The sequence below is a fragment of the Triticum urartu genome, chromosome 1A, assembly GCF_056163025.1.
Source record: "Triticum urartu cultivar PI428250 chromosome 1A, HENAU_Tu73, whole genome shotgun sequence".
Lineage (NCBI taxonomy): Eukaryota > Viridiplantae > Streptophyta > Magnoliopsida > Poales > Poaceae > Triticum > Triticum urartu.
Window position 1 is genome coordinate 498,128,124 of NC_141873.1, and position 14,741 is coordinate 498,142,864.

At 43.2% G+C, this 14,741-nt stretch overlaps 2 protein-coding genes across 2 annotated transcripts; both read left to right on the forward strand.

Annotated features, from left to right (window-relative positions):
- Positions 1 to 6,927: 6,927 nt before the first annotated feature.
- On the forward strand, positions 6,928 to 8,003 carry LOC125536516 (uncharacterized). The gene is made up of 2 exons (XM_048699751.2): positions 6,928 to 7,048; positions 7,547 to 8,003. Exons 1-2 carry the CDS (start codon positions 6,988 to 6,990, stop codon positions 7,876 to 7,878), a joined length of 393 nt encoding a protein of 130 aa, XP_048555708.2. The 5' UTR covers positions 6,928 to 6,987; the 3' UTR covers positions 7,879 to 8,003.
- Positions 8,004 to 10,302: 2,299 nt separating this feature from the next.
- Positions 10,303 to 11,016, forward strand: LOC125532972 (uncharacterized). The gene is made up of 2 exons (XM_048696804.2): positions 10,303 to 10,439; positions 10,523 to 11,016. Exons 1-2 carry the CDS (start codon positions 10,379 to 10,381, stop codon positions 10,879 to 10,881), a joined length of 420 nt encoding a protein of 139 aa, XP_048552761.2. The 5' UTR covers positions 10,303 to 10,378; the 3' UTR covers positions 10,882 to 11,016.
- Positions 11,017 to 14,741: the final 3,725 nt, after the last annotated feature.

Below are 14,741 nucleotides of genomic sequence, written 5' to 3' on the forward strand. Positions count from 1 at the left end.
GGCCTCCTACTGGATTGATACCTTGGTTCTCAAAAACTGAGGGAAATACTTACGCTACTTTGCTGCATCACCCTTTCCTCTTCAAGGGAAAACCAACACAGTGCTCAAGAGGTAGAAGCACCTCGCTCCATTTCTTCTGAAGGAGTTCCCGAAGCCATGCTGCAACACCTGCTTTGGTCTCAACTATTCCTTGCTATGCAAATTCTATTTCGTCAAGCAGTGCTAATTCTGATAGTGAGGATTCTTCGGACGTGTAGTTCCTTGTATGCATTCTCTTTCCTTTTTGACACTTGTTGACAAAAAGTGGGAGAAGAACATCGAGTGATAGATGAACGGGGTATTTGCATGGTGTTTTCTTTTGCCAGTTGCTTTTCGTAGTCGAACTCTTTGGTGTTTCTCAAACAATTTTCCTGTTGAACTTATCGAACTGCCTATGGTGTTGGAATAGTCGATCGTCATGTACTGATTAATAACCCCCCTGCAATGCTATTTGCTTCCAACTATCTGTTTGCAGGTCCTATCAAAAGTTTGCTCCCATGCAATGATTATCCTCCATAATTATCTTTCACGCAGGGAAAGTAAAAGTTTTGCCAAGAAGGACATCAATTTAGGCTTATCCAGTCAGAGACATTTTTACTCCTTGAATCTATGTGTGTTATGGTTGGATACGCTATTCATTATCTCTCATTTTCTAACCTTGCACGCGAAGAAAGTCAGCTTCAATTTAAAATCTCATGAGATTTATCTATATGACTGACAAAGTGTTTTTCCTCACATATATCCTTCATATCTACTTTGTTACAGGAAAACATCATCTGAATATTAACTCCTCCGAGCAATATCCTTTATTTCCCTTACTTTGACAATTCTCGAGTATCTACGTACCTTGCAGGGAATTTACATCTCGTGTGGATTCAAATCATGTTCTGAGAAAACCTTAGTGACATATCCTTCGTCACAAATCATTTCAAAGTATTGATTATATCTAATTCTTTTCAAAGATTGTGTGACAGGAACCATCTCAGACAGTGTCGAGTGCATTGAAAGAGACCACGAATGAGATCTTATGTCAATAACACTCATACGAAGATTCACCTCGCTTCCTTCCGATTTAACTACGCACTTAGATGATGCATATCTTCAGGGGGAGCATGTGTTATCTTCGTAATTATCTCTCGTTGTTCATTATCCTTCGCATTACATTCCATTCATTATCTATCATTCGATGTGTTCAGTTTTGTCAACAATCGTCCAAAAAGGGGGAGATTGTTGGTGCAATACTGCCTTCCTGTGTTTTGGAGATTGTTGACAGAAACAGGTATGGACTGATTTGTTTGCTAGTGCATATAGAGAGAAATAGTCCATACAGAAACTGAAGAGAATGTTGTCTCCGGTGCCAAGTTCGAGTAACTTCACTGAAGTACATCTGTGCTACTGAAAAGAACGAGCTACATCTGGTGAAGATATGTAGACGAGAAGATTGCTGTGACGAAATTATCCTCTCGAATGATTGCTGCTGAAGCGAAGCATTTGGTTCGGTGTTGTTGTCCGAAGAAATTGACTGCAGCGAACGGAAGTCGAAGACAAATTGAAGACGTAGTATTCTTTTCATCTTTCTTCCTTTGTTCATTTGAGTCATAGGACCTCTGTACTATTAAGAGGGGTATAGGTTCTCGAAGCTTAGATCTGTTGTGATGCTTAGGCCAAAAACTATGAAAGTTGCGAGAGAACTCTCTTTGTGTTCTGAGCAAATACTTGTCGGAAAGAGACTGTGATCTTCTTCGCCGCGAGAGATTTGTCTCAGACCGAGGAGTTAGCATTACTTGCTCCACAAGCAATGTTACCATTGTGCTCAAAACCCTACCGTTGGGTTCGTGTCGTTCGGCCATTGGATTCTCTCGATGTCCAATTTGGTCATTTCCCATCAGGGAAGGCTGCAGCTATAAATAGCCACCCCGCACCAGCTTTGTCTGGTGGCTGCTCCACTTAAGATTTTTGAGAAGATTAATTTGAGCACCCCCTCTCCGAGTGATTTGAGTTTAAGATCCACCGAGAGAAAAATCAAGATCCCAAACTTAGAAAGTGGTTGAGCATCACAGTAGTTCTGAGTTAGAGTTCTTGTACCTATTACTCTTGAGAGTTGCGCACTCTCTAGACGGATAGGTTTCGGCTCGAGTGATTGAAGAGTTGTTGTATTCACCAAGCTAGATCTTCAGCAAGCAAGAGTGACTGTGGTTTGCGAAGGTCGACCGAAGGTTTGGAGATTGCCGACATGTATGTACCACGAGTGAAATCAACTAGAGTCTGATCAGCTCCGAGTTGAAGAAAAATAGGGTGAAGAGAGTTTATCTTCCGTGTTAAGTCACATCCCCTCCAATCAGACGTAGCCCTTTGGCAGAAGGGTGAACTGGTCTACCAAATTCATCTCTTGCCATCAAGCACCACTAGTTTATTCTACTTTACTGCATTTCATTCAGCAGTTTACCTTCGTGCTCTGTGTTGATAGTTTATCCGATCTTTATCACCTGTTGTATCATTCATTTGCTTCGATCATCTCTGTTGCTCCCCTTTGGTCGATATACTCTCGGTCCTAACAATTGGTAACAAAGCGAGTACTCGTTGTCTCTGCTTATTAAAGGCCTAACGTCCTTGGAGTTTTGAGTATGTCATATGCAGGTAAATCCTCGCGCTCTGGAAGATTTCCTATCTTTGATGGAAATGACTATATCTACTGGAAGGAAAGAATGAGGATCAGAATTCAAGCTATCAACTTTGATCCGTGGCAGATTGAGAAAAATGGATACACCATTCAGCAACCGGATGATCCCAATTCCGATGACAAAGTCAATCTGCCGTCGGATGCTCAAGCAAAAGATATCATCTGTAGTAGTCTCTCGAAAGACATTTTCTTTCGGTTCCAAATGCTCGACACTTCAAAGCAACTTTAGGATGCTATAAAAAATGCTCATGAAGAATTCATTGCCAGAACACAGACTCACACTCAAATGCTTCGTGCCATGTTTGCTGGCTTTAGAAGCCTTCGAAAAGAAAGTGCTATGGAACTCACTGGTCGGTTTACAAATATTGTTGAAAGACTTCATCAACGAGGAGTAACTGATATCACCGATAAAGATGTGGTCAACAGGCTGCTCAGTGCTCTTGACGCTACCTTCAATCCCATCATAGCAGAAATCAAGCAAAGACCAGATTATGAAGAACTTCACTATCTAGAGGTCATGACACTGTTATCACTTCACGAAGAAAAGATGGAACTGGAAAATGCAGATCAAGAATCTTCTTTGGAAGGTGAAGGAGAAATTCTCTCAAACTATGGCAGTTCACACAAAGAAGAAGATATTAAGAATCAACACACCATCACCAGAGAACTAGAGATACTAACAGAAAGGCTAAGTGATCTCGGAAGACAAAATTTATGCCTCATGAATGATGACAAGTTTGACTTGCCTCAATCATCAAGAAGGTTACCTCTGAAAGAAATGAAGTGCTTCAAGTGCAAACAATCCGGTCATCTCATAGCAGACTGTCCCTGCTGGGAAGGAAAACCTAGCAACAGATGGAAATATCTTCACCGCATTGGATTCACACGAATGGATCATCATACTAAGCTCTCAAAAAAATGAATATTCCTCATCTTATTCGACGAGACTAGTCACTGACGTGAAAGCCAGAGCAACCATCAAGTCAAATATGAAGAGAATATCATAGTTGAATAGAGCATGTGCTGATATGACCCTGGATTCTGAAGAGGAGGCGAAAGACTCTGAATCAGATGATGAAGAATTTCATAGAAGTATTGGAAGGAGCAACGCCTTCATTGCCTATGAATTATCAGAAAATTCACTCGAATCAGACTCCGATGATGATGCCTCAAGTGATGATGAACCAATCGCATTCTGTCTCATGGAAAAATCATCTAAGGATCAGGTATCAGCAAAACACCAAAAATCCATGAATGGATATTCTCCTGAATACATTGCCTATGCTAAACTGGTCAATATTGCAAAATCTCAACATGATGAACTTGAAATGCTTGAGAGGAATCTTAGGAAAGCCGAAGGATTACTAATCGAAGAGATGGAGAAGAATCAAAAGTTTGATGGAAGAGCATGACGCTTTCTCTTCAACTATTGATGATCTTTCTAACAAATATGATTCTCTTTCAGTTGTCTTCGAGAGTTTATCTGATGAACTCCTTAACAGGTATCAATAACTTGAGTCTCTGAAAGAATCTCATAACACGCTTGCGAAAGAGAAAGCTTTTCTCTTCGCCGAGCAATCTGTTCGGCTTCCTGATGATTTTATGCCTCCTTGCTTAAAATGCCTAGAACGTAGTAATGTTGATTCTCATGCTGAAACTTCTAATGTTTTCATCGAGAATATTGCAACTACTACGAATGATATCACTAACCCCTCTTCCAAGGAATTTGCTGTTGTTACTGAGGAAAATTGTAGGCTAAAGGACTTGCTTGAGACAGCATTGCTAAGGATCCTAAAAGGGCATCAAACTCTATGTGATGTGCTCAAGAAGTCAATACTACAAAAAAAATCCTCGAAAGGAAGGATTGGGTTTCGAAAGAAAACTCAACGTTGATGGAACCTATACTGGACTCCCGAACAGTATCCTCGAACGAGTTGGGTTCTTGCTAAAAGAAAAATGCTCGAACCTGCTATTATGTTAGGATATGATACTTTCATTACTGCTGTTCCTGATGAGTCTGATGACTCGAACTACAAATTCTTCAAACAACAAAATGGTAAGGTTTTCGCTCGATATACTGGGACTAACTGCAGGTCTGGTTCACCCAAGAAGCAAATCTGGGTGAAGAAGTGCATTACTGAAAATCTATCTATCACTTCTAACTTGAACATGCAGAGTAATTCTCTTCGAGATAATGATTATCATTCGCGGGATGGCTTAGGGAGTTTCTCAAATGGGTATCGATCAAACCTTCAACATAAGGAGTATATGCGTACCTCCTCAAATCATTATGCTCATGTCTCTGGAAATAACTTCAATGCATATTCATATAATTACTCTCAAAGTGCACAGATGTCTTTCAAATCTCGCCAAAAGAATACTCCTTCTCAGACGAAGCAAAATGAGATCCTCGTTGCCCATGCAAGTGTGGGTTGCGAAAAAGAACTAATCCTCTCTTGGAGATATTATCTCAGGAATTCCATTTGTTTATTCTTTATCCTGAGATCTATATTATTGGTGCTAGTTCCTTGTGTTTTTCATTTGTTTTCTTTGCTTTTTGTTGTGTTTGTGTTCTTTCCGTATATCTCATTTGCTCACTTCAGATATCTTTGTGTTCATCCTGTTGTATTCTCATCGCTGTCTTCATCATCTCTGTCATATTTTACGGTTCATCTATGTTAACTTATTGTAGTTTCCTTTCGATGCTCACTTCATTTTTTATCTCATGTTACTTCATGTGATTGCCTATAGCATTACTATCATTGTGATTAAACCTGTGTTACTACAAGCCTGTACCATAGTTGCTTCCTACGTTGATAGATATGCTCCCCAACATCATGCTTGATTGAGCTGTTTTCCATCATACTTTATTTTCGCTGTTGTGTTTGGGATCTGTTCAAAACATTCAAAAGAATTTTTGAATCTCCCATTCACCCCCCCCTCCCTTTGGTTGATATACTCTCGGTCCTAACATCTATAGGCATAATTCATTGTCTGTCTAATTAATTAATTACATTAACGACTCGGTTTCCAAATTGATTCGGTGCGGAAAAAATTGCTATTTAAGTGGACATATGTAATTAATCGTCTTGATAATTAATTGCATTAATGGTTTGATTTTCAAAGTGATTCAGCACTTGATTTCCAAATTATTTTCACATTACTGGCTACTACGAATGACGACTACTTAAATATTTCCTTTAATAATAGAGATATCACACATTTACGGACCTCTTAAGTGGATTCATTTCTGCAAGGCTATCGAGTATTGTAGGACACATTTTTCTGAATGATTTTCTTGACGTTTGAATGGACACTCTTGATTTATCGAGAATGTAGCCTCTCTGACTCGCTATATGACCGACAAGAAATATAATATGACCGCCTCCACGAACGCCTGTATCCGGCGGTCCGATGACCCGCCTGCCACCACAAAGGTGGGAGTGTGCAAGGAAGAAAAACCAACATGGAGGGGTGGTGGTGGGAGGTGAAGGCGAAAATAAACCATGAAAGAGAAAATAAAATGTGTGTACGGCCTACCAAACCCCCCACCCCCCTTAAAAGTAGGGATATATGTGATTTGGTAAGGTAAGAAAATATATGTTATTTTGTAAGATAAGAAAAATATATGTTATTTTTGTTGTATTAGAAAAGTTGTGATTGCCATTTAATAGTAGAGATATTGAAACAATAAATGGCAGCACATTAAGGAGTGTTTTTTTTATAAGGTAATCGAGAAAAATCTTATGTCTGTCTTTTAGGAAAGTGATCTCACATATATGATGTGATTTCTAAATTCTTAATTACATAATTGAATTGAATCAGCACATGCCAAAGAAAAAAGGAAACAAGACCTTCCCCTTTAATGAGATTTGATTTTTTTTAATAGGAGGGGGGTGGTGTGAGGTGAGGCAGAAAAAAGATCAGACGAAAAGTGAGGAGAAGCTATCAACTCCCTCTTTAGAAGTAGAGATTTTAGTGCTATATTATTATCTTCTATACGGTGACTCTCAAATGCATTCTTCACAATCTTGCAAAAGAAGGTTGAATCCTAGCGAGGAGAGTTAGTACATCACTTGTCCTAAATTAATGCATAACTTTTCCATGTCTAATCCTAAATTAATGCATCACTTATCCTAATTAATGCATCACTTCCTCAAGCTCAGCGTACAATGGCCTATAAATAGCAACCCATATGCAGTATATGTGATTCAAAACAGAAACATAATACAATATAGAGCAACTGTGCGCACATCTTAGTGATTAGCATGGAGGCCAAGCTTGTAGTCATCCTTGCGGCCTGCTTGTTGATTTCCTTTAGCAATGGAGGTACGCATGTAGTATACAGTATCGTTTTCGCACACAAATACCTGAACACATCGCTACTTTGCATTTGCGATGTCATTTTGCGAGGGTTTGTGGTTGTTGCATGTTATGTATGTTTGTTGGGTTGATCGTGGTGTCATGGAGTTTCTTTCTTAGCGAGTAGTCCGCATGTGGTCTATATGTATCGGTTTTCGCCCGGTTTTCCGTTAATTAACTGGGCAATTCTCTTCTTCTTAATTAATCGATGAGGCAAATCTTTTGCCTCTGTTTTGAAAAAAATTCTAAATATTCTCCATTTCATAAGTACTTCCTTCGTTCCTAAATATATTTTTTTTAGAGATTTTAAATGGACTACCATATATAGATGTATATAAACATATTTTAGTGTAGATTCATTCATTTTGTTTTGTATGTAGTCACTTGTTGAAATCTTTAGAAAGACAAATATTTAGAAACAAAGAAAGATCACGTACACCAGGAACTAATGACCAGACAATGCAGGAGATGCACAGTGCACGGTGAAAGACCTCGTCGTCGCCCAGACCACGGCGCCGACGCAGCCCGGAGAGACGTACCCGAAGCATGTGGTGACGGTGAAGAACACTTGCGTTTGCATGCAGCTCAACGTGAAGATGGACTGCGCGGGGTTCGACTCCTCAATCGACGTCGTCCCTGCTGACACGATCACGCCGGACGGCGACAATGCGCTCTGCACCCTCAATGGCGGTCGTCCGGTGTATGGAAACGGCACGGTCACGTTCAGCTACGCGTGGAGCACAGACATCAGCTTCCGGCCCGTCTCGTCGTACATGGAATGTTCCGTACCACCATAATGTTTAAGGACTCATTTTACAAAAAAATGTTTAAGGACTCTAAAAACCATGGAAAAGTATACAGCTGGTAGTGGAAAGAACGAAGCGCAGGAAATAAATGGAGTATACTTGCCGACTCTTATTTATTTATTTTGTGGGGAATTTTTTCGGTTTATTCATCAACGGTTAAGCTAGTATAAAAACATCAAAAGTAAAATAAATACATCCAAATTCGTAGACCACCTAGCGACGAGGACAAGCACTGGAGCGAGCCGAAAGCGCGCCACCGTCATCGTCTCTTCCTCATTAGAGCCGGACAAACCTTCTTTGTAGTAGACAACCGGGAAGTCGTCTTATTAAGACCTTATAAGACCATTGCACCAGAAAATTAACCATCACCGATGAAGAAAAGTGTAGATTGAAAAGATCCAATCTATAGAAACGCAAACATGGACGAACGAAGACTGGATCCACACAGATCCATTGAAGACAAACGTCAACCGAATCCAACGAGATCCACCAGTAACAAATCTCTGCCTCCGCCACTCCTCCCCACGCGAAAGGGCCATGTTGTTGCTGGTGCGCGCATCTCATCCTTGATCGATGGCGAGGTCGTCGGCATCACGCACCTCCCCCGAGTTGCGACGAGCATTTTCCTGTGGCGAACAAGAGCATCGACCAAAGTTTTTTGCAACGGGGTGCGTCAGAGGGTGTTGGAACTTTCCAGTCCCATTGTTGCCCCCGGTGAGTACCGGTGTTGCGTCAGGCGCTAGGCTCGACAACGGGGATGTGCTGGGTTTGCCCCCTTTTTTCACCAAGCGACACATTAGTTGGCTGGCACGGACATTTCTTTTTGCTACGTCCGGCGACATTATTTGCTACAACCATTTCTTTTTTGCTGGCACCAGCAGAATTTTTTATAGGAACTGGCGACTTTTTTTGCTAGGATCCAGAATTGGGGTGTTTCTTGTTGGAACCAGCCCCAGGTTTTTACCGCCATCTTCAGTTTTTGTTGGAACCAACGCCCATTTTTGCTACTACTGTCTTACTGGCTTTTGGTGGAACAAAAAGGTGCCATAGCATCCAAGTGCACCGACACCCTATTATCTTGTCCGTCGATGCACACCAAGATTCGTGGGTTGTTCTCACGAGCCACACAGACCATTTGCAGGGCCAACATGCTTATACAGGCCATTGACCGAGAAGTGCATCGATGCACGCAGTGTCATCAACACGTAGCGCATCAATGATGCGCTTCTCAAGATCTAAATTTGATCATAATTCAGTGATAGAATTGTTGCTCCTGTCGCAGGGCTGACATGTCAATCCGGATGTAGACAAGCATGTCGGATTCTCCCCTATGATGAACAGTGCGAGCAGCTAGGCGCCTAGGCCCAATTTTCTACCAAATAGTCCCTCCGTTTCTTTTTAATATGCATATAAGATTTGGTCAAAGTCAAACTTTGTCAATTTTAACTAAGTTTATAAAAAATATATCAAGATTCATAAATATGAAATCAATATTAGTTTATGCATCATGAAATTAATTTTCATGTCATATAGCTTTAGTTTTGTAGATGTTGATATTTTTTCCAACAAAGTTGATCAAAATTTATAAAGTTTAACTTTGACCAAATCTTATATGCAGACTAAAAAAAATAGAGGGAGTACTTGCAGTCTCCCGTCCTAGACCTGCTAATGCAACTAGTGGTACAGGGCCGGGTCCAGATCTCGAACAGTTGTTCTCTTGATGGACGGGGTTGATAACCGGGTGCGTAAACACCAGGGTATTCGAAATCCATTCTTGTTGGAACCAACACTAACTTTTGCTACCACTGTCTTAGGTTTTGTTAGAACCAGCCCACATTTTTGCTACCCCTAGCTTTGGCTATAACTGACGCTGGCGTCGCCATTGATGCTGAACCCGAGGGTGGGCAGAACCGGCGAGGAAGGGTGTCGCGGTCAGCGTTGTGGAGCTACCATGGATGCAACAGGGTGGTGGGCGAAAAGTTGCTACGGCCAACGGCCTTTTTGTTTTGTGATTGACGACAGCGAGTGTCGGGGGCGAGGCAAACATGCAAGGGTGGCCCGCTCGGGCGCCTGGCATGAGGGAGTGAGCGTAGACACGAGAGAGGGGACAGTCGCCATGGTATTTTCTCGTGTTTTTTTCAGATGTGAACGAGGATGAAAGACGATTGGAAACCAAGCCATCGGCAACCGGCATCTATTATTGGCCAATTTTTTAATATTGAAAGCAATGAATGCCAGGACCAAACATTTGTCGTTTAATAATTGCTCATTATTCAAACATTGGATATTTTTAAATGCTAACTTATCTTATACCATGAATCAAATTAATTCTCCCCAATCAATAAAAGACTGCCTCATTTTCACCGTACAGTGGGCTATAAAAGGCAACCGTGATGCAGAACAGAAACACAACACAATAGTATACATCAACTGTGACAGCATCTCAGTAATACAATTTGTCAAAAACTGTGACAACATCTCGGTGATCAGCATGGAGGCCAAGCTCATAGTGATCCTTGCGGCCTGCATCTTGCTTTCCTTCAGCAACAAAGGTACGCACTGACTTATACAAACTGTTTTTGCACACAAAAGGAAAGTAAAACAAACACCAGGAGCTAACAATTGGGCAACGCAGGCGATGCCCAGCCGTGCACACCGTCGGATCTCCTCGTCAACCAAACCACCATGCCGGGGGAGGTCGGAGGGCGCCCGCACTACCTGGTGACGGTGGAGAACAGGTGCGTCTGCACGCAGCTCGGCGTGAAGCTGGCGTGCGCGGGGCTCAACTCCACCGTCACCGTCGACCCGGCCGGCGTGGTCGCGCCGGCCGGGGACGACGGCGCGCTCTGCACCCTCAACGGCGGCCAGCCGATGCATGCAAACGAGACGGTCTTGTTTGCGTACGCGTCGAGCGCGAAGATCAGCTTCAGGCCCGTCTCGTCCTACGTCGACTGCTCCGTAGCCCCCTCGCCGGCTCCGCAGGCTGCACCATGATGTCCAGATACTTCCTCCCGTTCTTTTTAAGTCTACATATAATTTTTGTTCAAAGTCAAAGTATCTTTATTTTAAAATAACTTACAGAAAAAAAATATCAACATTTACAATATCAAATTAATATTGTTAGATTCATGCGAGAGTATTAAATGTTATGTGCCTGGGCACCTAGGTGCCCCAAACATATATATAGTATTGTAGTTGTTGATATTTTTGAAAATAAATTTGATCAAACTTTGCAAAGTTTAACTTAATCCAAATCTAATAAGCGGAATAAAAATGACCGGAGGGAGTACTCCGGCAGACATGCAACGACAGATGTTTTATTAAACGGAGGCAAGGACTCTATGTAATTTTTTTTAATGAAAACATGCGCACAGCTTCCTCTCAAACAGCGTCACAGGGTGGTGTCCCAAACACTAGTCTTGTTTCATTTGTTCGCCCTCGCCGTTGCATACCGTGCATCAAAACTCAAGCGATGACCATGGTCATGGCCAGGTGGTCGAAATTGTCCAGCAGGCGATGAAAACATTTTATTTCATTTTTTGAGAAAACAAGAGCTTGTATTTGGGATCACAATCACAATAGTGGAAGGGAAAAGCAGGCTCACGATCACGAGCACCACAAGCATCACAAATTTCACGCCTTTGGTTTTTGCCCAATGACCATAATCTCGCAATCTGCTCGGTCATTTTCTAAAGCGGCACCAAAAGGTTCGGGCCTTTGATTATGGTCACTGATCTCGAAGCAGGTTTTTGCCCAGTGACCATAATGTCACAACCTCTCTAGGACACCACAAAGGGGGCACAGTCCATCGATAGGCCCATGTCACTTGATGACCTCAGTCCTCGACGGGAGACAATCAGGCATAAACTGCCACACAAAGATCTTGATCTTAAAATAGGAGGCGTTTTGCACAAAGGTGTGGACCACACAAAGAGTCAATGCACGACATAGAGTCTGGTATGCCGAGCCGATAGAGAACACCCCCGACGAGGACAAAAGCATCGACAAGAGGGGCCGGCCGAAGGGTGACCCAAGCTACGGTTTTCTCGGGCCCAAGGGGTTGTTTAGATTGCGCCAGGGTCCGCCTCGCCAATCGCGGGCGCACCAATTTATTGGCGGCCGATTCCGCCACCCGCGTCTCGCCAACAAATTGGCGTTGGATTGAACTAGTGCGACAGGGCAGGCCAGGGCACACCGATTATTTGGAAGCCATCTAAACACCTACCCTATGCATGATCAACGCCAATATTTTGGATAAGCATCAATGGGCGTCGATCCAAACAGCCCCTAAATGTCCATAGGAACAAGACGTTCCAATTTCCATTGTGGGCGGCCGAGGCATGCAATATCATCGGGGCCGAGCACATAGCAAAACAAGTATAAGAACTCGACAAACAACTGAGATCCACCCCAACCATGTGTCAAATCAGAAGATGGTCCCGTCTCCATCACCTATGAGAACAGATAACCCAAGCTGAGTCTCGTGCTTGATCGACTGGATATACTTCCAGAACTGGGACCCCTCCCTATGCTCACAATTAAGAAGAGGATACTTTGCTTTCATAAGTAGTAGCCACGGACCCCCCCCCCCCCATCTTCTCAGATAATCCTCCTTACCTATCTCAGCATAAGGGCCACATTCATGTGACGAGACGCAAGAATACATAGATTCACATGTCCTCGGGCAAGCATATATCCACCCACTTGACCACATGGTGGTATTTTTTCCGCCTACCCGCCGCCTACGATAAGAATCGTGATAGGTCCTTTTCAAAGAAGCCACGCACACCTTCTAACAAAATTTACAACCCCATCATATACATGGGAGGCTCGAGAGATTGGAAGTCGATAAGCATTGGTTTACTCCCTTTGGGGTAAATCGCATGCACCACGGCTCCGACCGAGATGTGACCCGTCTTGCAACCGGGTCAAAACTCGAACGAGGATCCTCGAGTCAGATAACAGCGTCCCCAATTACTCAATGAGAAAGGCGGACAATCTACGATTAAGGTTGTTCGCAATCCGTTGTTGATCCTCAACTGGATACCCCAAAATCACAACCTCACTCTTATCGAAATTGATCTTAAGGCCGGACATGGCCTCAAAGCAGAGGAGAAGAAACTTGTGGTTGATGATAACTAGTTCTGACCCCTCTACCATGATCATGATGTCATTCACATCCCGGAGGTGAGTAACATCACCTCATTCGAAGAAAAAACACCTCTTGGAACAATATGCCCAACCACACATGAGATATGACCAAGCATCCTAGCCTTGTCCAGGATGGCTGCCAGGGCGTCCACCGCAAGGTTAAAGAGTAGGTAGGAAATAGGATCCCTTGCCACACCCCTCTAGAAGACCTGAAATAGGGGCCACTTCCTCATTAATGTTAATCACAATGTTGCCATTCCTGGCTATTTTGCATGATCCAACAATACCAACGGTCATCGAACCCCCTTCACTCAAGCACTAGGCGGAGGAAGGAACAGTCAAGACGGTCATAGGCCTTTCCAAAATCTAGCCTCATGAAAACACCTTTCTCACGCTACACCTTGACCTTAGGTACCGTTTCATGAAGATTCAGAATCCCATCATGAATCCGACGCCCCTTAGAAAGGTGAACTGACAGGCATGAGAGAGGCGCTCCACCACCGGGGCGAATCACATCACACACACCTTAAAGAAGATCCGTTCTAGAACATTGATCATCGTGGTCGGCCTAAAGTGTCGGATATCCGTCACCCCAACTAGTCTAGGGATCAGGGTAATCACACCATACTTTATACATGACATGTCCAATGTCCCAATGTTGAATTCTTGGAACGTTGGCATAATCACTGGCTGAAGTTGCCCCTAAAACTTTTGGAAAAAGGAGACGGGAGCCCATTCGGACGGAACGTCAAGCTAGTCTTCATCTCTGCGATCACCCGACCAACCTCCTATGGCAGAGATGGGAGGGTAAGTTTCGCATTATCCCCAGCTGAGACCCTAGCGTCGACTAGCCAGAAGTTTGTCGCCAAAAAAAAAACTGGACCGTGGGCTCCGCTGTGAAGAGCTCTTATAGAAGGAGTATAAATGTGCAACGCCCCCCCCCCCCCCCCCAAGAGGACATCCCTCTTCCATAAACAAAGGGATTGAGAATTTTCGTCGCCGCCCATTCACAATGGCATGGAAAAAAGGCGGAGTTGGCATCACCCTTCAAAAGTCAATTCTATACGCTTCTATGTTGCCAAAAAAGCTCATTGTTGACACTGTATATAGAAAAAAAAGACGAGCATGCAAGTTGAAGCATAAACGACAGAACTAAACACCCTACTTAGCTCTTGAATATCGTGGACGACCGATGCAATTTCCACGATGACTACCTCTATTTCGAAACCGGTTCGGATTTCCAGATCGTCAGGTTGCAGGCGCGTCATGTGATTTCTGCATGGTGGTGACCATATACTGAAAACCCCATGTCCCCATCAATGCAGGGAATAGCACACGCATAAAATTGCATCCGCACACGGACCCAGTGATATGTTTCCGATAATGCTACCCAGCGAACGCTTGCTGGAGGTGCATGGTAAAAACGAATGTTTTTCGTGGCGATTTACGTTGCTGCAGGAGCATGACGATTCCTTCAAGCAAACACGGCGATTTTTCACGGCATAAAACCCTTTCCTCCCAGAAACTGCATTGTGTTTACGAAGAAATCGCCACGCGCGTTATGAAAAAAGAATCATAAGAACGTTCGCAGATGGTATCCTTCTCAGTGAACATTCCACTGGCTGCTGCGGTCCTGTGTTTTTGGTACATACACATCTCCTTTGGCCCGACAAAATTGACCACGACGTTGCTGCGGTAGCCGT

Excerpts from the sequence above, each read along its gene's own strand:
- LOC125532972 (XM_048696804.2), top strand. The coding sequence starts at position 10,379 with ATGGAGGCCAAGCTCATAGTGATCCTTGCGGCCTGCATCTTGCTTTCC. Across the intron at positions 10,440-10,522 it reads GCTTTCCTTCAGCAACAAAG|GCGATGCCCAGCCGTGCACA; the intron begins GTACGCACTGAC and ends TGGGCAACGCAG.
- LOC125536516 (XM_048699751.2), top strand. The coding sequence starts at position 6,988 with ATGGAGGCCAAGCTTGTAGTCATCCTTGCGGCCTGCTTGTTGATTTCC. Across the intron at positions 7,049-7,546 it reads GATTTCCTTTAGCAATGGAG|GAGATGCACAGTGCACGGTG; the intron begins GTACGCATGTAG and ends CAGACAATGCAG.